This window comes from Ostrea edulis, chromosome 3 (genome assembly GCF_947568905.1).
Source record: "Ostrea edulis chromosome 3, xbOstEdul1.1, whole genome shotgun sequence".
Lineage (NCBI taxonomy): Eukaryota > Metazoa > Mollusca > Bivalvia > Ostreida > Ostreidae > Ostrea > Ostrea edulis.
This window is the reverse complement of record NC_079166.1, coordinates 49936337-49960391: the sequence shown is the minus strand read 5'-3', so window position 1 is coordinate 49960391 and position 24055 is coordinate 49936337. Positions and strand designations below refer to the sequence as shown.

Here is a 24055-nt window from a genome sequence, read left to right as displayed (position 1 = left end):
CTGTTACAGATGTGTTGTATATTTTTGGTTTATTACAGATGTGTTGTATATTTTTGGTCTGTTACAGATGTGTTGTATATTTTTGGTCTGTTACAGATGTGTTGTATATTTTTGGTCTGTTACAGATGTGTTGTATATTTTTGGTCTGTTACAGATGTGTTGTATATTTTTGGTCTGTTAGAGATGTGTTGTATATTTTTGGTTTATTACAGATGTGTTGTATATTCTTGGTCTGTTACAGATATGATTGGTTGATTGAATATTGTAAAATTTAGGCCTATGCTCGGCGTTTATGGCCTTTGAGCAGGGAGGGATCTTTATCGTGCCACACCTGCTGTGACATGGGACCTCGGTTTTTGCAGTCTCATCCGAAGGACCGCCCCATTTAGTCGCCTCTTACGACAAACAAGGGGTACTGAGGAACTATTCTAACCCGGATCCCCACAGGATTGTTATGTTGTATATTTCTGGTTTGATACAGATATGTTGTATATTTTTGTTTTATTACAGACATGTTGTATATATTTGGTTTATTACAGATGTGTTGTATATTTTTGGTCTTTTACAAATGTGTTTGTATATTTTTAGTCTGTTACAGATAAGTTGTATATTTTTGTTTTATTACATACATGTTGTATATTTTTAGTCTATTACAGGTGTGTTGTATATTTTTGTTCTATTACAGATGTGTTGTATATTTTTGGTCTGTTACAGATGAGTTGTATATTTTTGTTTTATTACATACATGTTGTATATATTTGGTTTATTACAGGTGTGTTGTATATTTTTGTTTTATTACAGATGTGTTGTATATTTTTGGTCTGTTACAGATGAGTTGTATATTTTTGTTTTATTACAGATGAGTTATATATTTTTGTTTTATTACATACATGTTGTATATATTTGGTATGTTACAGGTGTGTTGTTTATTTTTGGTCTGTTACAGATGAGTTATATTTTTTTGGTTTATTACAGATGTGTTGTATATTTTTTTTTAATCTATTACAGGTGTACTGTACTTCTTTAGTGCTACTGTGAATCCAGTCCTGTACAATCTGATGTCGAAGAAGTTTAGACAAGCTTTTCAACAGTCCATATGTGGCCGCCTGCATCCGTCAGACTCACGGAGCACATATGCCTCGTCTTACAGACCCTCCCAACAGAGGACTTTAAACTATGGCTACTCTGTATTATCTAAATCTGCAGTTGTACAAAGTACGATCGAGGAAACAGAAAATACGCTAATGGAAAGTCGTGCTTAATGACATACATGTAGGCATTGGAACTTCAGAAATCTTTTGTTAACTGATGGACGTCTCTACTTTGTGTCTGGTAACTCTAGTTGCAATAAATAATGTGTAGAAACATCATATTTTTTCTTAATTATTCTAAACGTTCTTTTAAAAGCGGTTGATTGTTTGACATGTAGTGTGATTAATTATGCTAATTAATCCAAGCGTTGCAGAGATAAAGAGTATTGTACAACATTAGCGACCAAAACAAAATAAACATAGAAAATGCATGTCGATGAGGTATATATGACACCGCTGGCAGCAAAATATAGGTACATAAAGAGTGATAAAATAAATCCTATTCGTATTGTTTACTTGATAAGGAGTAATCTTGTTATATGTTTATAAAAAAAAAATTCTAATAAACACCTGGCGCTTAAATTTTAGAAAAGCCTTTTTTTGTTGTGAAATTCAGGAATCTTGCGACAGGGATCCTCATGCTAGAGTGGGGCCTTTTGATTCAAATTGTAATTCTATTATAAATCTTCTTGACTTTTGGATATCAAGTTGAGTGCATTGTAGTAATAAGAAAAGAGTTATCCTGCTCTTGAGCATATACATGTGAAGTTATAGCGCAACCTAATATCCAGGGGGAAAATAGGAGGGGTGACTAAACACATCAAAATAGTTTAATCTAAATTTAATGGGACTTTCATACGGTGATAGACGATTAATTAAATGGTGAATAGAGAATAACTTGAGAATTTTCAACATAGGTCGTAAATACCCCTCTGGATCCTCCATTATCTTAAATTCTCCTAAAGCAATACTTATTGAACCTGTAAATATTTAGCTAATCTTACTTCACTTTCTATAAAGTACTTTAAAATGTTTCTCTGTGTCCTTAGCAGTTACAGAAATTGATGCTTTCCAAGAATCAAAAGAGGCCTGTATTGACCATGGGCCAGTAACACATTAAATTACCTCCCCCTCTAGGGATTTTTCTACACTATGATTTTTTTGAGTGTGTATAAAATAAAGGTAAATGAAGGTTGTTTGATTAATTTATGTTGGGGCGTTTTCAAGATATGGCCATATGAATTTATAAAAAAAAATAATTGCAAATTCAACATGGCTGTTACGGTGTTCCATATTGAAATAAAGACGACACATTGTAAACACAAACAACGGGGTAGGGACTTCCCAGAGAGGTCATTTGTGAGAAATACGTATAAAAATTAGAAGACAGTGTATTATGGAAAGTGATACATATTTTTAAATGTCTACAAATTCATGTCTTACGAAATACGCCAGTTTCGAGATAAGAGCTCTCCTGTGTAGGAGGTACATTTAGTAGAACTTTGAATGCCTAAGTGGGACAGAGTGGACCTACTGTCAGTGAGGAAGACGATAAAATGTATCAAAAGCGGCTTCTCTTTAAATATGTAAATGTTGGAAATACAAAATACTATTGAAATAAATGTTTTACTAAAGCAGAAACAAAAACAATGTCACATTTGAAAGTAATATCCTGGATATGATACCTATGACCAACGGAATTACGTGATATAATTAGAATTCCATGTATTTAATTACTCCCTGAATACTTATCACTTACTTAGTTTGTGTATCAGTTGAATTCGGGTGATGAAACAGCATACGAAAAACTTAATGAGTACATTCACTTATGCAGTGATGGATATTCGTCCCACTCCCGCATGTAAACAAGTTGTATCGCGCCTTACTATGTACGAGAGTTCTTCAAAGGGAAATAACTCGAACGTATCTCGAAACCGACGTATTATACAGTGTATACTACATTCCCAAAATAACATACCTATTAAGTAACATGTTCAATACTAAATAAACAGTATGAAAAACGGTTCAGTCCTAGATACTATAATCCATAGACCCTATGTTTATACGGTATATATGCAATCTTGAGTTAGTAAATATAACTTTCAACATAAAAATCGTTGTCCACATTTCCAAGTCTTACACGATATATCTAACGTATGGAAGCCCGTAAATGTATATAATCAATAAAAAGAAAGCACATGGATTACTTTTGAGTATACAATGCAAAAATGGGGAGAAACCCTGATAAATAATGGCTCGACTATTGAGAATATGACATATTACAAACAATAAACTAATTTATGAATAATTTAGATTAATGAATTATATAAATCTACAATTGTAAATTAGATAAATATATTGTCATACGTAATATTGAACACCTTTTCAATTTTCAACTTACTTATAAAGATGTCACATAAGACAGAGTCTCAAGAATAATAAAGGCATAGATTGTTTACTAGCTTTAAATGGTGCCTTACATGGTTTCTATCGCTGGTGTTATAATAATTTACAAATATTAGTTACTAGAAGTAAAACTTGAACATTGACGAAGTTGCGCCGGATCAAGTGAACTGTAAGACTTAGAGACGTTCACTCAACCTGTGTTCACTATCGACACTTTTCCCCGCCCATAAATGTCTGTTCTGTAACAAAGGAACTCGAGTACAAGGAAAGAAACACAAACTGGTAAAGTGTGTGACAAAAACAGTAGAAACCATTTAAAAAACTCTGCATAGAATAAAAGTGACTATAACACAATAAATTAGTTGATAATCAGTATATTGTTTAACGTGCCGCTCGAGAATTTTCACTCATATGGAAACGTCACCACTGCCGATGAAGGGCTGCAAAATTTAGGCCAATGCTCGGCACTTGAGCAGGTAGGGATCTTTATCATAGCCTCTTACGACGAGCAAAAGGTACCGAGGACCTATCCCTTCTAACCCAGATATCCACGGGACAACTATAAGTAATTTAGATATGACCTTAAAAATGGACGTCCCGTGTCGCGACAGGCGTTGGCACGATAAAGAACCCTCGCTGTTACGGCCCTGAGTGCTAAGCATAGGTCTAAATTTGTGGTACTTCACCTACAGCTGATGACGTATCAATATGAGTAAAAAAAATTAATAAATCAATCACTGAGCCGAGAGATACGCGATACCCATCATACCAGCCGGAGCTCTAGACCATTGGCCAACCAGACACTCTTATACCAATCCACTTGTCTCGATATCAGATACCAAACTAGTCACCTGGCACAGACTGCTCACCACCAGCACCATGCTAACGTCCCAACCTTCAAACACGGTGAAAGGATCAATATCCACCGTACAGCATGCCTCAACATTTATGTCAAGATCAAAACCAAACGAATGCCCAGAGACACCCCGAGAAGTCATATCACTATAGCAACCGATATAATCCCCGCTGTCCCCTCCATATAAGTGAAAAAGTTTCAAGAGGGACGTTAAACTATATACAATCAATCAATCAATCCAGCCAATCACCTTGGTGACGAATATCTGCCTCAGTGCCCTCCGGCCAACCACACAGCTGGTAGCACCCTGGTTTGTGCCGACCCCGTGTCTCTGACCCTTAAATCGTTCCGGGCCCTCTGAACAACTACAGCCGTCGACTACAAACCTTTATTGCCCACCCCTGACACACAACTGCTTCACTGGCATCTCAACCTCATGACATACGCTGTTTATTTCCGACCCTGCTGCACCGGAGCCACCTAAACAACTCAATGCCATTCCTACCACCAGTCCTACAGCCTTCTGTATTGACATGTTGAACTAGTGGAGATCGCGACCTTGACTTGCTATGATGTCTCATAACCTATCTCACTGGCGATCGACCAAACACATTCCCTTGTCTACATTGCGCATATTCTGTGAAGTCATCTAAACGATTTATGTATTACAAAACAGAACAATATTCTGGTTTTCAACTGGGAAAAACTTTTTATGCATTATCACGATTAATACCGAAGTTTTGAGAGTTTAAAGCGAGCAACCGAGAATTGCAAATATATTTCAGTTGTTTCCCCTATTTCAAACATAGGTGGCGTAAGACTCGTTTACGGCCTTGTTGACTTCCGGTGTACATAAGATTTATAAGAGAGTGTAAGGTTTTTGTTGTGCAAACAGGGAGCGGGGGTAGAATTCCCGAGATATGAAGCTTTTAAAAAAATCAATTGGTTCATTGTCATCAAATGTGACAGCGACAACGATCGTTTTATGTTCCACTCAGCGTCGTGCGCTATAAACTTCAGTCTTCAGTTCAGTCCGACTTCACAGATATCAGATGACGACTTTGTTGCAGATAGTATTTACGGGGGATTAAGCATTTGCTCTGTAGATCGTAATATTCTGCATGGATGTTTTATGCTGAAAATTTATTTATCCTTAGTGATACAGTCATCAATGATCTTATAATTAAATGACTCCCCCCCCCCCCCCTCTTTCTAGACTAGATCTATAATCGAACAGGGGAAATTTGAGTCCTCAATATATAAACCAAGTATGGTACAAAAAAACATTTCAGATGTCATTTAAAAATTAATTTTAGAGTTAACCAAGGTCGTCAAAATATGAATGAACGCGATTGCTAATAGCAACCCCCCCCCCCCTCCGCCGTCACTCGGTACGACGACACAACTGTAATGGAGGGGTGGCTATAATCAGACTGTAACTGTAAGGCAGTGAATATTCTTAGGTCTTGTTTTCGTTTTTGAGGACTGGATTGTAAATTAATTTCAACACTTTACTTTCATTGTTAATTTTGTTATAATTCAAAAAGTGTTGTAAAATATTGTTTGAATTTCAGGGAAAACGAGTCTGGATTCTTCAATAGTCAATGACATACGTATGAAATTAATAAAAATATGAGATGAAATTGTGAAACTTTCATAACTTATCAAAGTTTGCATTATCATAGTTATGTTGTGATGTCATGTTTATCAACTGACCCACGGAAGTACGGTCCAATACGTCAAAGAAACAAATACCAGTCCTAGCCTATTTTAACTGTTGACGCAAACCAGAAGAAAAATGCATCTCAAGAGATTAAGATATTTCTGAATTTTTTAGAAATAAAATTTGAATCATATCTACTTTTATCAAAATTAAATGCAAATTCATAAAGCTATAAATTTATCCTAGTGAAGTAAATCACAAATTTCACTATCATATATACAATGTTGTGTTTATAATAAAAGCCACACATAGGCCTATTGTTCATTGTGGTTTTTATTTTTAAAAATCATTGCATTACGTTTTTCAATATTCACTTGTAACTTCGATTTCAATCTGAAGTATGAACATTCAAATTGACCTTCAAATTGAAAAGTGTACTACATTTGTTAAGTGATGTATTTTAGTATTAAATCATTCATATCATGAACTGTCATGGTACATATAATTTTAGAATTCGTTATTTCGATTTTAATTCGTTATTTCAAACATTAAAATTCGTTATAACGGATTAAATTCGTTATAACCAATTTATGAACTTCGTAATAACGGATTTCAAAATTTGAAATAAGAATTCAATTGGAAATAACGAATTCCGAAATTCGTTATACCAAATTGCATAATTCGTTACAACAAATGTTTAAAAACTTGTACTGATGAAAAGGTGAAGATTACGAACAGTCATCAATCTCATAACTCCTATAAAGAATACAAAATTAAAAGTTGGGCAAACACGGACCCCTGAATATACCAGAGGTGGGATCAGGTGCCTGGTCTTGCGACATCTTCATCCAACTAAATTTTATTAACTACTCGTTTTAACAAATTGTAGTAATTTGTTTTAATGAATCAAAATCCGATTTAATGAATGAAAAAAATCTATAATTTCAAGTTATTTCATCTATTTTTACTAATTTTACAATTCGTTATCACGAATTATTTACTAATTTGATATTAATGATTTTATAAATCGTTATATCGATTTTGACAATTTGATATAACCATTTCTAAAATTCGCGATTTCAAATTTAATTCGTTAATATAAATTTCGAAATTTGTTATAACAAATTTGTTACATAACGAATTTAAAAGTTTGAAATAACAAATTAAATCTGTAATAACGAATTCTGGAATTCGTTATTTCAAATTCAAAAATATTTTTGATAGGTCCTAAATGGGCTTCCGTAATTTGGAAGAGTAGTACACGATTACTACCTTGAAGATAAGTCACCTATCTTGACAATAACCTGATCGCTTGAAATGTGATAAGAAATGTTCGATATAACAGACAGAGAATTCGGACAACACAACATTCCTGATATTGAATTTTGTTAACTTTTGATGTCATTAAGGAAATGTATATTTTATAGATAAGATGAATCATGATGACAGTCTTGTCACATGGGAGCGTAGTCCGTGCCTGTATGTATGCTTTGTTATTCCTGGTTATTTTTGAGTTATTCATAAACTTTTCTGTGCATATAAAGACATTTGAATTCATCAGGAAATATGATCTCTTTAACTTGGATATTTCTCGTTACACTGTGAATTTGAACTCATCCAACTCATCCAACGAATGTGACTGGATCAGCAATTCTAGCATAAGAGATACAAAAATAATTCTGGACGGCCAATGCAAGTCAGTCAGGACATGCTCCGTTAGCCCTTCTGGTCTTGGTAAGTACCTGGTATTGAATAACAGCGTTTGTAATATACTTTCTTGAAAGAATGATAATACTATACTTAAGCTCACCCGAATCAAAAGCTCAAATAAGCTATCCTGATCAAAATATTTCGTCGTCTGTCTGTCTGTAAACATTTCACACAAACAATTTCAACCAAACTAGGCAAAAACATCACTAGGTGAAGGGTATATATCCCATCAATTGCATCCACTGCAATGGGAAATTAGGCCAAACATGTGACATTTACATATAGATTAGGAACTGTTTTTGTTGGGTTTTGATTTTTTTTCTTCTAATATCATATTCAAGTCACAGTGATCAACAAAAGCGATATTGAACTACCATTATAGTTAGTAGAAAGATCACATAGAAAGCTTAGTTTACTCTTAAATTGGGAGTAAACATAACAATTGTGATGCATTTACACGATCTCCCAGCAGACATTCATCCGGGGGCTATAACTCCCGACGGGGTATAGGCCAAAACACATTATTGCTATACCAATTCAAGGAAATTCAATTATCTCGATTGGCGGTAATGACTCAATTTGCTTCCAAAATTCCTTAAAATTCTTCCTAGTGCTGCAAGGTAAAATCAATCCACAACTATGTGGACAATTATAAAATGTGAATTGATATATGATAACGTATTTATTTACATTCACCGTCAATACGAGTAAACAGGAAGTTGATGCACATTCCACAGGAAGCAATGAATCACTGCACTCTTTAAAGTTTGCTATTCTAAATGAGATACTCTAACTTCCTGGAAATAGTGCTTGCATTAAGTTTCCAGACTCCTACGTTCATAGATCACTACATTTTTCAGGTTCTTTTTCACATCTTCAATATTCAGAAGATGAATTCAACAAAATAATCAAGATTTCCTTCTATGAAAAGGTGAAGATAACGAACTGTGATCAATCTTAAATTAAGAGTAGAGAAATACTGACCCCTGGGTACATCATATGTGGGATCAGGTGATCAGAGAGAGTAAGCAATTTGGTCTGAACAAACATCCTGAACAAATATTCTTATAAGCACAAAAAACATCCTTTTAAAATTATGAGAGATGGATGGGGAAAATTTTCTTTTCAAAATTACGTCTGCACTGTTCTTCAGCAAACAAGAGGCCCACAGGCCTTATCGGTCACCTGAGTACTAGTGAAAAGAATTCCTACTCCCAAGGGAATGAAATCTAGAAAAAAAAATCCGGTTCTGAATATCTAAGCTAAATTCTAATGTTCAGCAACAGTATAAAACAAGATGTGTTCTTAAAACTTCACTGCCCTCAAAAGTGCATACACTAATGAAAAGCTTTACATACACATGTAATATAATATGTGTATCAATATTAAACGATATCACTAATCTGGACCCATCCTAGAGCCAAAACCCTGGGTTGTGAAATTCACCATTTTTTGTACCGGTACATCCTTTTCTTAATTATGCATTTAGATTTTATACAGTATCAGCAAACATAAAGAAGTCCTTCAAATCATTATTATAATTTTGACATAACCCTGAAACCAAACCCTTACCCCTAGGATTATGCAATTTGAAATTTTGGTAAAGGACTCCTTCTAAATATTCATTTAGTATCAATGGCACTAAAGATGTTAATTAAACGTTTTACACATCAACACTATATACTAAGTTTGGCCTCGCCTTGGGGTCAAAACCCCTATCCCGGGGATCATTAAATTCACACTTTGGTAGAAGTCTTCCTGCTCTACATCACTATGCAATTAGTATTTCTTACACATGTACAGTTGTAGAGAAGAAGGTTTTTGAAAATTTGTCAATTTTGGGCAGTTTTTGCCCCGCCCCTAGGGCCCCCAGAGGTGAAGGAGTTCTGAAATTTACAATTTATGTCTCCCCTATCCCAAGAATGCTTTACACCAAATTTGAAAAGAATTGGAATAGTAGTTATCAAGAATAAGTTAAAAATGTTCAATTGTTAACGCACGACGGCGGACGACACCAGGTGATCTGAAGAAAACAACTCTCAAGCAAACTCTTAAAATTTTCAGAATAATGTACCCGGGGGGGGGGGGGATATAATTTATTCCGGCGTAATTGACACAATTTATTTTTACATCAATAAATGTTATTATTATGTCTCCGAACACAAAGTGTCGGAGACATATTGTTTTTGCTCCGTTTCTTATTATGTCTCCGAACACAAAGTGTCGGAGACATATTGTTTTTGCTCCGTTTCTTCTTATTCTTATTATTATTTTTTCTTCTTATTCTTATTATTCCTCTTCTTTAGTGAGAAATTTGTCCGACCGATTTTGTGAAAGTGCTTCGACAGATCCACTTCAAACTTTGTGAGCTGATAGGGGGTCACTAGGAGGGGTGCATTCAACTTTTCAAATTTTCAAAATGGCCGCCGTTTCAAAATGGCGGCCAAAAAACGTCAAAAACTCAGGGTTGTCGGATTTCAACCGAATTCGATTTCTAGAGTAATTTAGTGACCCCGAGTCCATTTCCACTATCAAAATTTTTTTTTGAGCCGCCATTTTCAAAATGGCCGCCATATACCGAAATATTTGAAAGTGTTAAAATCTGTACAACATTTTGGTTCTGGGGTAAATGGAGGGTCCACAATTCATTTCTAGCATCAGTATTTCCTTCCAATCAATTTTCAAATGTTTCAAAATGGCCGCCATTGAAGAAAATGGCGGCCAAAAAATCAAGACCGTCGGATTTCAACCACATTTACTTTCTAGGGTTTTTTAAGAATCCTGATCTGGCATCAAAAAGCATTTCTGACATGGGGAGGTGTTCGGAGACATTTGTGTTGGCATCCCAACACAGTTATAGCTCGTTATTATTATTATTATTATTTTCTTCTTATTCTTATTATTCCTCTTCTTTAGTGAGAAATTTGTCCGACCGATTTTGTGAAAGTGCTTCGACAGATCCACTTCAAACTTTGTGAGTTGATAGGGGGTCACTAGGAGGGGTGCATTCAACTTTTCAAATTTTCAAAATGGCCGCCGTTTCAAGATGGCGGCCAAAAAACGTCAAAAACTCAAGGTTGTCGGATTTCAACCAAATTCAATTTCTAGGGTACTTTAGTGACCCCGAGTCCATTTCCACCATCAAAATTTTTTTTTTGAGCCGCCATTTTCAAAATGGCCGCCATATACCGAAATATTTCAAAAAGTTGAAATCTTTACAACATTTGGGTTCTGGGGTAAATTAAGGGTCCACAATTCATTACTAGCATCAGTATTTCCTTCCAATCTATTTTCAAATGTTTCAAAATGGCCGCCATTGAAGAAAATGGCGGCCAAATTACAAATCTGTCGGATTTCAACCAAATTTAGTTTCTAGGGTTTTTAGAGGATCCTGAGTGCATATCCGGTATCAAAAAGCATTTCTGACATGGGGAGGTGTTCGGAGACATTTGTGTTGGCATCCCAACACAGTTATAGCTCGTTTAACTTGACTTACTTGACTTATTCCTGTTGACTCCCGGTGGAGCATAGGGCTGCAACAACACCACGCCAACGGACTCTGTTATGGGCTGCTCTCTTCAGATGAGTCCAGGTCATTCCGGCTTCCTTCATTTCGCTCTCGACGGATCTTCTCCAGGACTGTTTGGGCCGTCCTACTTTCCTTTTTCCCTGTGGGTTCTACTCTAGTGCTTGTCTTGTGACGTTGTCAGTTGGTTTGCGGAGCGTATGTCCTATCCAGCCCCATTTTCTTTTCTTGATGTCCTGACCTATTGGATATTGGCTGGTTCTTTTCCATAGTTCTACGTTCGAGATCTTCTCCGGCCACTTGATGTTGAGGATGTGGCGCAAGCACTTGTTGACGAATGTCTGTATCTTGTTGGTGATGGTGTTGGTTACTCGCCATGTCTCGGATCCATAGAGGAGGACTGCTTTGACATTGGTGTTAAAGATGCGGACCTTGCTGTGCTGGGATAGGGGTCTGGAGTTCCAGATGGGTCGTAGAGTGTTGTACGCTACCCTTGCTTTGTTGATCCGGCTCCTAACGTCCTCGTCTGCGCCGCCATCATTGTTAACCACGCTTCCTAGATAGACGAAGCGGTCAGTTTCTACGAGGTCCTTTCCGTGCAGCTGCAGTGGTTGGTTGAGTCGGTTGTTCATTCGCATCACCTCTGTTTTCTTGGTGTTGATTTTCAAGCTGGTCTTTTCTGCCTCCTCCGCTAGTCGGGTAAGCTTGGCCTGGGCGTGTTGTTGCTTGTGAGACAGAAGGCTGATGTCATCCGCAAAATCCAGGTCCTCTAGATGTTTGGTGAGGGTCCACTGGATGCCGGTGTTGCTGCCCTCAGTGGTTCTTTTCATGATCCAGTCTATGACGATCAGGAAAATTGTCGGTGACAGTATACAGCCTTGCATCATTCCTGTCTTCACTGGGAAGGGGTTGGTCAGCTTCCCGTTGTGGATGATCTGGCAGGTTGAGTCCTCGTACAGCTTCTTGGTGATGTTGACGAGCTTCTGTGGAATTCCATAGTGCTGCATCAGCTTCCAGATAGTCTCCCTGTCGACGCTGTCGAATGCTTTTTCGAAGTCGACAAAGGTCGTGTAGAAGGGAGACTGCCACTCTACGCATTGCTCAATAATGATACGCAGAGTGGCGATATGGTCCGTGCATGATCGCTCCTGCCTGAAACCTGCCTGTTCTGCTCTCAGCTCCTTGTCTAATGCCTCTTTCATTCTCTCCAGGATGATTCTTGTGAGTACCTTGCTGGGAATGAACAGTAGCATGATTCCTCGCCAGTTGCTGCACTGGGAGAGGTCGCCTTTCTTCGGGAACTTCACCAGGTACCCAAGTTTCCAGTCGGCAGGCACTTGCTCCTGTTCCCATATCTTCACTATAAGAGGATGTAACAGCTCTGCTGCTGTTGTCGCTTCGACCTTTAGAGCTTCTGGAGGGATGCCGTCAGGACCTGCTGCCTTACCGTTCTTCAAGGATTTGATGGCTTTGATGATCTCTGCCTTGGTTGGTGCATTGTTGTTGATGCTGAGGGGCTCTTCTGCTGATGTTATGTCAGGAACTACTTGCGGTAGTGGTCGGTTGAGGACTTCTTCAAAATGCTCCACCCATCTTCTTCTTTGCTCCTCGTCGCTTGCGATGATTTTCCCACTCTTGTCCTTGACTGGCTTACTCGAGTTGAATCTCTTTCCTGACAGGGCCCTGTGTTCAATTGTTAATGCACGACGGCGGACGACACTAGGTGACCTAAAGAAAACAACTCTCAAGCAAACTCTTAAAATTTTCAGAATAATGTACCCGGGGGGGGGGGGGGGGGAGGGGAGATATCATTTATTCCGGCGTAATTGACACAATTTATTTTTACATCAATAAATGTTATTATTTAAAGACCTTAATAAATACAAACCAAAAACTCTACTTTGCTGACCTTGACTTTTAACATCACAATCACCCTCTCAAACTTTGAACTTGAATAAAGACACCATCACAAGTTCAAATAAAACGTTATTGTGTTGTCCGACCCACGTATAACAATTCTTGGCCTTGTCAATTAGGCTATGTGTAAAATTGTACAGAAAATACTTCAACTGATTTACAATGGAAATGCCATATATGCATTCAAGTCCCATATTAGTTGCTTTGAAGAAACTTCAGAAGTATGCACTGCAACATATGTGGGTAGTGATGTAAATCAAATGTGGATTCTAAATATTTTCAAAGAATTTTTTTTAGTGAATTTGAAATCACATAACGTATGGATTTTCAACACTTTACACAATCATTCCTCACGATGAATTAAAGACTAGGCTTTTTGACATCACAGACGGCTGCTTTTTCAATAGAAATAGAACACGGATATTCACATCTTCACAAGTCAAGGGTTATTGATTCGTTACCTCGCACTAACCCTTGACATCAGTGACTATCAAAACGTTGGACTCGTTCTGATTGTTTCGAAAAAAGAGTGGGAACCAATGAGAATGCGGTTCTATTATAACAACGTGAAGCGAGAGATTAAAATAAAAACACGTGTATTGATACCTACAGTTATTGCTATTTCAATTGTTTAAGCAATATTGTCTTAAGCAAAAAGGTTTCCAAACATGATCTACTATCAATAAACGTAATTAGTGGTGTAAATATTAATTACAATTGCGCGTGTTTATCAATACAGTAGTATGATATCGCGTCATTTGAATCCATGTACACCATCACAAGATGCAATGATTTCATTGGATGTTTAATTTATAGTGGATTGTGTAATGGTCTAATGAGCCCGACTTTTATATAGCGACTGATGTCAAGGGTTAGTGCGAGGTACGAATCAATAACCCTGGACTTGTGAAGATGGGATATTCATATCTTGAGTCATTCAAAATCACTTTGTTACGTCATTCTGATTCTACTCTGACGTTGATAAAAAATGCTGGAGTCCATTGACAATATCTTCCAACAGTCTTTTGGATTTCCCATGGGTGCGAATTGTTGTTTTTTTTTATCGAAGGACCGCGCCATTTAGTTGCCTCTTACAACAAGCAAAGGGTACTGAGGACCTATTCTAACCCACATCCCCACGGAAACCTGCAAATAGTGTTTATGTCTCTCAACTGATTCGATACGCGAGATCAACTTTTAAATCGAGGCAAGCTACTGTCAAATAAGTTGATGCTACATGGGTTTGAAACGTTTTGCATTTCGCAAATTCTGTGGTCGTTATAAAGATCTTATTTGCAATTACAACCTGTTGTTAGGTCGAATGTTGTATGTTTCTTACCAATTGTTAGGCCGTTCTTTACATGAACAAGGATTTTGTATCAATTTTGACTACGGATTTTTCCGTTTCCCTGATCAAGATAAAGGGCTCACAGTGGGTATGCCCGGTCATTAAGGGATTCTTACTCTCCTTCTAGGCACCTGATCCCACCTCTGGTGTATCCAGGGATCCGTGTTTGTCCTGCTTTTAAGGTAATTCCACCATTCTAGAATTATAGGTTCAATCTTATATTTGATTGTTGATTCTTCAAATAAAATATCTTAGTAACAAATAAAAATGATAGAATAAGTATGTTGCGGTATTGATTATTTTTTTTTATCAATTACACATGTAGGACACGTATACCTGTTATCAACGTCAGAAAACTGCAATTTTCCTTAAACAGTATAATAAAATTTCACACAAAAAAATTGGTTATAACGATATAATAGTATTCATAACAATTTCATGAAACTGTATCTTTACAAAAATATGCAAAATGCTTGTGAAAAATAAAGAAATGTATCGCGTAATGCACTTGATAAATGATTTAATGAATACAGACTTACTGCCCTTGGATTCAATATTTTGAAACATACATTTGATTATTTATATATAACTTAGACTTTTGAAATATTTTATGGCTAACAAGATGTTTTAAACCACTGAGTATGTATCTCTGATGGTGGTTGCTCTGTCCCTGAGAATACCTGTCTTTATATATGTTCTTCCAAAAATATAAACAATAACGATTCAATTCTGGCTTACACGTCCCCCAGTATAAAAAGTTGTCGCTTTGTGGAGTCTGCAAGGGGCACATGCTCTAACAGAGCGGTTGGCGCCCCTCGGAATATCCTATGTACAGTCGTCAAATAAACAGTCTCGATACAGATCTCCACAGTTAAGATTGTAATATTTTTAAGAGACATTTTTGATAATTTTTTTATGGACTACATGTGCTCCATCTCAAAATATTCTGTCAAAATCTGTAAAACATGTGATATATCAATCATTAAAAAATCTTATTATTAGTAATATCACTTGACGTAGTTTCCATACCAAAACTTTGGAAAATTTGACCTGTAAATCTTCCAACGATGTTTATACAGTTACATAAAATCTTTGTGGCCTGATTTATGTCGGAAAGTAAGGATCACTAAATGTAAGAATATCGTGACATATATTTCAAACCAATAATGGAGGTCATCAACTTTGCTTTAAACATTTCAATTCCCCAGATCATTTCATCTTGTCCAAGAAGGTCAGCATTCTGAGGAAAAAATACCATCATTCTTCCAGCCCAAATAAGTACATCTTTTTGTAGACAATGACAAGATCACTGGATCAAACCAATAGGAACCGCGTTTCTATATGGGTGCAATGATACAGTTAGTATAGATAATTAGAGAATCTGACTAGTCCACATGGAAATCACGTTAATGGAATGGGACTTTTCCCCAGCGCACATAGATGGTCATAATGCTTAAATATACACGATGTCTCATTTGGTTCACTTTTACCGTATCACAAGATAAAGTGTCACGGTCTGGTCAGCAGAGGATGCTTACTCCTCCTTGACTCGGATGTGTCCAGGGGTTCGTGTTTGCCCTACTCTTAATTTTGTATTGTTTATGAGATTGATCACTGTTCGTCATCTTTACTTTTTCATGTGTATTGACACCAAATATTGGCATAAATCAAAATCATCATTGACTAAATAATTTGCTAAAATCTCGAATAATTCTCGAGGAAGAGGAGATCCATTTCATTCGTAATTCTCCGATAACTAAACTAACAGGCTGAAGCTAGCAGCCACTAACCAGCAGCCAATAAACACGTAGAAGCTAGCAGCCACTAAGGAAAATCATCAAAGGACTGACAGTACTCATAGAAAAATATTTAATATGAAACCTATTCTAAAGGAAATTTTTAATTTAATTTGTGTTTTGAATTAATAAATGTCAATCGCAACACTCATGGGCAACTTAGCTCACATGAGAGATTGTACATCAATGGTGAAATGAATTTATATCAGTAATTTGTAATGAAAGGATGAAAGGAAATAAAATTGACCACACATTTCATTTTCTGATCTTTTTGAACAATTAATTTCTCAGCTTACATGCACGAAAGTAAGTGCACATTGATAATTTAGCTCACCAGAATATTACAATCTTAGTCATTAAGTACCTATGAATAGATTGATATGATAGGGAAAACTATAATGATGTGGGGTGCTTTATTATCTCAAGACTGATCCTATTTTCATGTGCCAATCCATTTGAAATCATATTGCATTCAAAAATCTTTTCTGTAAATTAGCTCACCTGAAGAGTGATAGCCATTGCTTTGCAACAAAAGAAATCAACAAAGGAAATGTTTTGAGCAAGTGGTGTAAGGAGCAGGATTAAATAATGAAACAAACACTTTCTCTGTAATATCTGGTGAATAATACCCCCATTCTGTGACTGTTATCAAAAATTGTGCATTAGCTCACCTGATTTTGACATTGGGCATAACCTTCTGAAAAAAGTGTAACACGAGTGTTATGACTGCTTTTAGAGCTGTAATGTGTGAAGACAAGGCGGACGGAACATAAAGGCAAGGTAAAGGACCCCTAGAACTATCATTCACCACTTTCAGTTTGGGGTTGTAGTGGTACCACCCGGTGGCTCCCGAGGGTCGGGACAGATTTGGAGCCCCTATTTTTACTTTATCAGGGGTGCCAGAGACAATGTATCCATTGATTGAGGTAGAGAGTACTAAGGAGTACTCGATGCCATGTAAAGAATAGCTCTGGGATACCTGGAAGTATTGTTTAGCTCACCTAAACTTTGACATTTTTAGTATCTCGTAGAGAATAAAGGGTTTTTTGACTGCTATTCCAGCATTAATATTTGAAGACAAGGCGGAAGGAACATCAAAGCAAGGTAGAGGACCCCTAGGGCTATCATTTACCACTTTCAGTTTGGGGCTGTAGTGGTACCACTCGGTGGCTCCCGAGGGTCGGGACAAATTTCGAGCCCTATTTCTACTAATTGAGGGGAGACAAGGGCAATGTATCCATTGATTGAGGTAGAGAATACTAAGGGGTACTCGATGCCATGTAAAGAAGAGCTCAGGGATACCCGGAAGTATTGTTTAGCTCACCTAAATTTTGACATTTTTCCTATCTCGTAGAGAATAAAGGGTTTTATGACTGGTTTTCCAGCATTAATCTTTGAAGACAAGGCGGAAGAAACATCAAGGCAAGGTAGAGGACCCCTAAGAATATCATCTACCACTTTCAGTTTGGGGCCGTAGTGGTACCATCCGGTGGCTCCCGGGGGTCGGTATAGATTTCGAGTCCCTATTTCTATTAATTCAGGGGAGACAAGGACAATATATCCATTGATTGAAGTAGAGGGTACCAAGGGGTACTTGATGTTATGTAAAAAAAAAAAAAAGAGCTCTGGGATACCTGGAAGTATTGTTTAGCTCACCTGAACTTTGACATTTTTCGTTTGTCGTAATGAAAGAGGGAGTTTTATGACTGGTTTTCCAGAATTAATCTTTGAAGACAAGGCGGAAGGAACATGCTTTGAAGGACGAACCACAAACCAAGCCTAATCAATGATATAGAAGTTTGGGCAAAAGAGAAATGTTTAGATAGTATTATGTTACAGCTGACGAGAATTTAAAACAATTTTGAAGACAACTTCTGCAGCTGCCACTCCCCCCCCTCTGAAGTGTGAGCCAAGCAAAAATATGCGGCCCATAGAATGTCTACAAACTTTTCTCAACAAGTTTCGAAGTGACATTGACCTTTTGACCCCAAAAGCAGCAAAACTTCGACAAAAGATGCATATTCAATTAGTGATAACTACCAAACTGAGTGGAGGCCACCAGATATTAAATTGCGGTTGCAAGTTAAATTAAGTGGCGACCACCATATAAATCAATATCAATTATCTATCCTTTCACTTGCCGCCTTTCGTACAAAATGCATAGTGTAGTTAGAACTACGCCAAATTCTCTAACATAATCTGTTGCATACCAAACCTATGAAACCATTATCTTTCCTATGAGACACAAAAAATGGCATAGTTCAGGCGAGGTAAGCAATACTATCAGGTATAACGGACCTTTTATCTGTCTGGGATCGAGTGATGAATAGGATCTCCAGCAGTATTCCAACCAATTGAAACCTTCAGTCTTAGTAGAGTAGAAAAATGGAACTCAAGATCTCTACCGAACCCCCAGGGACCACCGGGTGTTACCACTACAACTCCAAACTGAAAGCGACAAATGATAGCTCCATGTTTTTTCTACCTTCTCTTGATGTCCTTTCCGTCTTGCCTTCAAAGAAGGCACCAAATCCCTTTCAATGTTCAGGTGAGCTAAATAATACTTCCAGGGATCACAAAGCTCTTCTTTACATGACATCAAGTACTCCTTATCAAGCTCTACTTACATCAAAGGATACATTGTCCCTGTCACCCTTGATAGAATAGAAGTCGGGACTCGAAATCTGTCCCGACCCCCGGGTACCACCGAGTGGTACCACTACAGCCCCAAACTGAAAATGGTAAATGATAGTCCTAGGGGTCATCTTCCTTGCCTTGGTGTTCCTTCCGCCTTGTCTTCAAAGATTAATGCTGAAAAAGCAGTCATAAAACCCTCTCCTTTATTACGAGAAACGAAAAATGTCAAAGTTCAGGCGAGCTAAATAATACTTCCGGCTATCCCAAAGCTATTCTTTACATGGCATCGAGTACCCCTTAGTACTCCCTACGTCAATCAATGGATACGTTATCCTTGTCACCCCTCTTCGAGAAAAAAATGGGGACTCGAAATATGTCCCAACCCCTGGGAGCCACCGGGTGGTACCACTACAGCCCCAAACTGAAAGTAGTGAATGATAGTTCTAGGGGTCCTTTACTTTGCCATGATGTTCCTTCTGCCTTGTCTTCAAAAATTAATGCTGGAAAAGCAGTCATAAAACCCCCCTCTTTTATTACGAGAAACGAAAAATGTCAAAGTTCAGGTGAGGTAAACAATACTTCCGGGTATCCTAGAGCTCTTCCTTACATGGCATCGAGTACCCCTTACTACTCTCTTCCACAATCAATGGATACATTGTCTTTGTCACCCCTCCTAGAGTAGAAATGGGGACTTGAAATCTGTCCCGACCCCCAGGAGCCAAATTGTGGTACCAATACATGTACAGCCCCAAAATGAAAGCGGTAAATGATAGTTCGTGGAGTCATTTACCTTTTCTTGATGTTCCTTCCGCCTTGTCTTCAAAGAGTAATGCTGGAAGAGCAGTCATAACATCCCCTCTTTTATTACGAAAAACGAAAAATGTCAAAGTTCAGGTGAGCTAAACAATACTTCCTGGTATCCCAGAGCTCTTTTTTTTTTACATAACATCGAGTACCCCTTGGTACCCTCTACTTCAAACAATGGATATATTGTCCTTGTCTCCCCTAAATTGATAGAAATAGGGACTCGAAATCTGTCCCGACCCCCGGGAGCCACCGGGTGGTACAACTACGGCCCCAAACTGAGAGCGGTATATGATAGTCCTAGGGGTCCTCTACCTTGCCTTGATGTTCCTTCCGCCTTGTCTTCAAAGATTAATGCTGGAAAACCAGTCATAAAACCCTTTATTCTCTACGAGATAGGAAAAATGTCAAAATTTAGGTGAGCTAAACAATACTTCCGGGTATCCCAGAGCTCTTCTTTACATGACATCGAGTACCCTTAGTACTCTCTACCTCAATCAATGGATACATTGCCCTTGTCTCCCCTCAATTAGTAGAAATAGGGCTCGAAATCTGTCCCGACCCCCGGGAGCCACCGAGTTGTACCACTACAGCCATAAACTGAAAGTGGTAAATAATAGTCCTAAGGGTCCTCTACCTTGTCTTAATGTTTCCTTCTGCCTTGTCTTCAAAGATTAATGCTGGAAGAGCAGTCATAAAACCCTCTCTTTCATTACGACAAACGAAAAATGTCAAAGTTCAGGTGAGCTAAACAATACTTCCAGGTATCCCAGAGCTCTTTTTTTTTTTTTTTTTTTTTTTTTTTTACATAACATCAAGTACCCCTTGGTACCCTCTACTTCAATCAATGGATATATTGTCCTTGTCTCCCCTGAATTAATAGAAATAGGGACTCGAAATCTATACCGACCCCCGGGAGCCACCGGGTGGTACCACTACGGCCCCAAACTGAAAGTGGTAGATGATATTCTTAGGGGTCCTCTACCTTGCCTTGATGTTCCTTCCGCCTTGTCTTCAAAGATTAATGCTGGAAAACCAGTCATAAAACCCTTTATTCTCTACGAGATAGGAAAAATGTCAAAATTTAGGTGAGCTAAACAATACTTCCGGGTATCCCATAGCTCTTCTTTACATGGCATCGAGTACCCCTTAGTACTCTCTACCTCAATCAATGGATACATTGCCCTTGTCTCCCCTCAATTAGTAGAAATAGGGCTCGAAATTTGTCCCGACCCTCGGGAGCCACCGAGTGGTACCACTACAGCCCCAAACTGAAAGTGGTAAATGATAGCCCTAGGGGTCCTCTACCTTGCTTTGATGTTCCTTCCGCCTTGTCTTCAAATATTAATGCTGGAATAGCAGTCAAAAAACCCTTTATTCTCTACGAGATACTAAAAATGTCAAAGTTTAGGTGAGCTAAACAATACTTCCAGGTATCCCAGAGCTATTCTTTACATGGCATCGAGTACTCCTTAGTACTCTCTACCTCAATCAATGGATACATTGTCTCTGGCACCCCTGATAAAGTAAAAATAGGGGCTCCAAATCTGTCCCGACCCTCGGGAGCCACCGGGTGGTACCACTACAACCCCAAACTGAAAGTGGTGAATGATAGTTCTAGGGGTCCTTTACCTTGCCTTTATGTTCCGTCCGCCTTGTCTTCACACATTACAGCTCTAAAAGCAGTCATAACACTCGTGTTACACTTTTTTCAGAAGGTTATGCCCAATGTCAAAATCAGGTGAGCTAATGCACAATTTTTGATAACAGTCACAGAATGGGGGTATTGTTCACCAGATATTACAGAGAAAGTGTTTGTTTCATTATTTAATCCTGCTCCTTACACCACTTGCTCAAAACATTTCCTTTGTTGATTTCTTTTGTTGCAAAGCAATGGCTATCACTCTTCAGGTGAGCTAATTTACAGAAAAGATTTTTGAATGCAATGTGATTTCAAATGGATTGGCACATGAAAATAGGATCAGTCTTGAGATAATAAAGCACCCCACATCATTATAGTTTTCCCTATCATATCAATCTATTCATAGGTGCTTAATGACTAAGATTGTAATATTCTGGTGAGCTAAATCATCAATGTGCACTTACTTTCGTGCATGTAAGCTGAGAAATTAATTGTTCAAAAAGATCAGAAAATGAAATGTGTGGTCAATTTTATTTCCTTTCATCCTTTCATTACAAATTACTGATATAAATTCATTTCACCATTGATGTACAATCTCTCATGTGAGCTAAGTTGCCCATGAGTGTTGCGATTGACATTTATTAATTCAAAACATTAATTAAATTAAAATATTCCTTTAGAATAGGTTTCAAATTAAATATTTTCTATGGGTACTGTCAGTCCTTTGATGATTTTCCTTAGTGGCTGCTAGCTTCTACGTGCTTATTGGCTGTTGGTTAGTGGCTGCTAGCTTCAGCCTGGTTAACTAAACTAAACAAAGACGAAGAATACAAACCGAGCACGTTAGTGGTATCATGTCGTCCTCAGCTCTTCTATATTTCCCCTCATATTTAAGTACGTACTGGTATGTCATGTAAAACAACTAACAGTTGTATCGTTATAAATTCCACACGTTGAAAATTCAAATTCGACGCATTCTTCCGTTGATGTTTGTTGTATTAGAACCAGTGGTATTCTACCAATAGATGCTAAATATGGCCAATTTTGAATTTTAGAATATATTTTACATATTGAAGAAATGGATACTTATTTTCTAAAACATCCGTATATAATTGTGCATATTTCTAAGAATCTAATACAAAAGTTTTCAACATTTCTATCAATGATCTATCGCAGTTGGGCCCCTGGGAACATATACAAATGCACCACCACATGAGGAACTGATTAAACTTTACCCTCTCGTGCAGCCAGGAGGCCGGTATACTCCAAATGAGTGTACATCCCGCGAGCGTGTGGCGATCATAATTCCATTCAGGGACCGTGACGAACACCTGAGGATTTTACTCCATAATCTACATCCTATGCTACAAAGACAACAACTTGACTATGGGATTTATGTCATAGACCAGGTAAATGTGCTCTGCTGAATATCCCCATATCATACATATATCCTGATCGGGTTTTATAAAAAATCAATTCATGCATTGTAGATCAATGGTACTCAGTTTAATAGGGGGATGCTGATGAACATTGGATACGCCGAATCTGTTAAACTCTACAATTATACTTGCTTCATTTTTCATGACGTAGACTTGATTCCGGAAAATGACCGCATAATGTATGACTGTAACGGAAGTCCGCGTCATTTGTCGGGTGCAGTGGACAAATTTAAATATAAGTGAGTTAAACATGGATTTGTTGCTCTCTGCGAACATGACTACATTATAAGCGGCTTCTTAACCTTGATTAGGACACTTTTCAGGTTACCGTACGTTACCTTGTTTGGTGGTGTGACCAGCATTAAGCGAAAACATTTTGAGGTTGTGAATGGATTTTCTAATAAGTTCTTTGGTTGGGGAGGCGAGGACGACGACATGTTCAGAAGGTTCGGTATCAGTCTTGTCCTATGATGGGAATTTCATTTGAAAATTATGCGAGAATCATTTACCGGTAATAGTATTGTATTCCATTTTCGCAGCATAAGTTGTTCAGCTGTATGACAAGTCTAGTGGTCTCTAGTTTGAATGGGAAAACTCATTGCTGACATTAGTTCATATTACATTACTGCTAAAACTCAATTGTCTTATACCAGGATGCTATATCTAATCTAGGTTGGTGTATCATGGCTTCAAGATATCTAGGTATCAAATGGCCCTATCAAGATACAAAATGATGAAACACCGCAAGGACGCAGGAAACAAAGTGAACAAACGAAGGTATGCGTTTACCCCACCAGAATTATGTAAAGGTATGCGTCTCCCCCACCCGAAATATGTGAAGGTATGCCTCTACCTACCTGATTTGTGTGAAGGTATGCCTCTCCCCCACCTGAATTCTTTGAAGGTAAGCCTCTCCCCACGTGAATTTTGTGAAGGTATGCCTCTCCTCCACCTGAATTTTGTGAAGGTATGCCTCTTCCTACCTGATTTGTGTGAAGGTAAGCCTCTCCCCTCCTGAATTATGTGAAGGTAAGCCTCTCCCCACCTGAATTATGTGAAGGTATGCCTCTCCCCACCTGAATTATGTGCAGTCATGTGATCTTAACTACTGAGTAAATGGAGACATCATGTACTTGGATTTTTCAGGGAGAAGCGTTTTACTTCTTAAAACGTGTTTACTGAATATGTAGTTTGAAATCTACAAATTACTGATGAGAATC

At 37.8% G+C, this 24055-nt stretch overlaps 2 protein-coding genes across 2 annotated transcripts in view; both read left to right on the top strand.

Annotated features, from left to right (window-relative positions):
• LOC125676026 (neuropeptides capa receptor-like) overlaps nucleotides 1-1367 on the top strand; it is a 49764-nt gene extending 48397 nt beyond the window's left edge. The window contains exon 4 of the mRNA XM_048913918.2: nucleotides 1009-1367. Within this exon, the coding sequence (XP_048769875.2) occupies nucleotides 1009-1262 (254 nt within the window). The 3' untranslated portion in view covers nucleotides 1263-1367. The remainder of the gene's footprint in view (nucleotides 1-1008) is intronic.
• A 5972-nt stretch (nucleotides 1368-7339) lies between these two features.
• Nucleotides 7340-24055, top strand: part of LOC125676023 (beta-1,4-N-acetylgalactosaminyltransferase bre-4-like) — a 22420-nt gene continuing 5704 nt past the window's right edge. Inside the window, exons 1-5 of the mRNA XM_048913916.2 lie at nucleotides 7340-7750; nucleotides 22573-22805; nucleotides 22887-23074; nucleotides 23159-23281; nucleotides 23508-23612. Of these exons, the coding sequence (XP_048769873.1) occupies nucleotides 7456-7750; nucleotides 22573-22805; nucleotides 22887-23074; nucleotides 23159-23281; nucleotides 23508-23612 (944 nt within the window). The 5' untranslated portion in view covers nucleotides 7340-7455. The remainder of the gene's footprint in view (nucleotides 7751-22572; nucleotides 22806-22886; nucleotides 23075-23158; nucleotides 23282-23507; nucleotides 23613-24055) is intronic.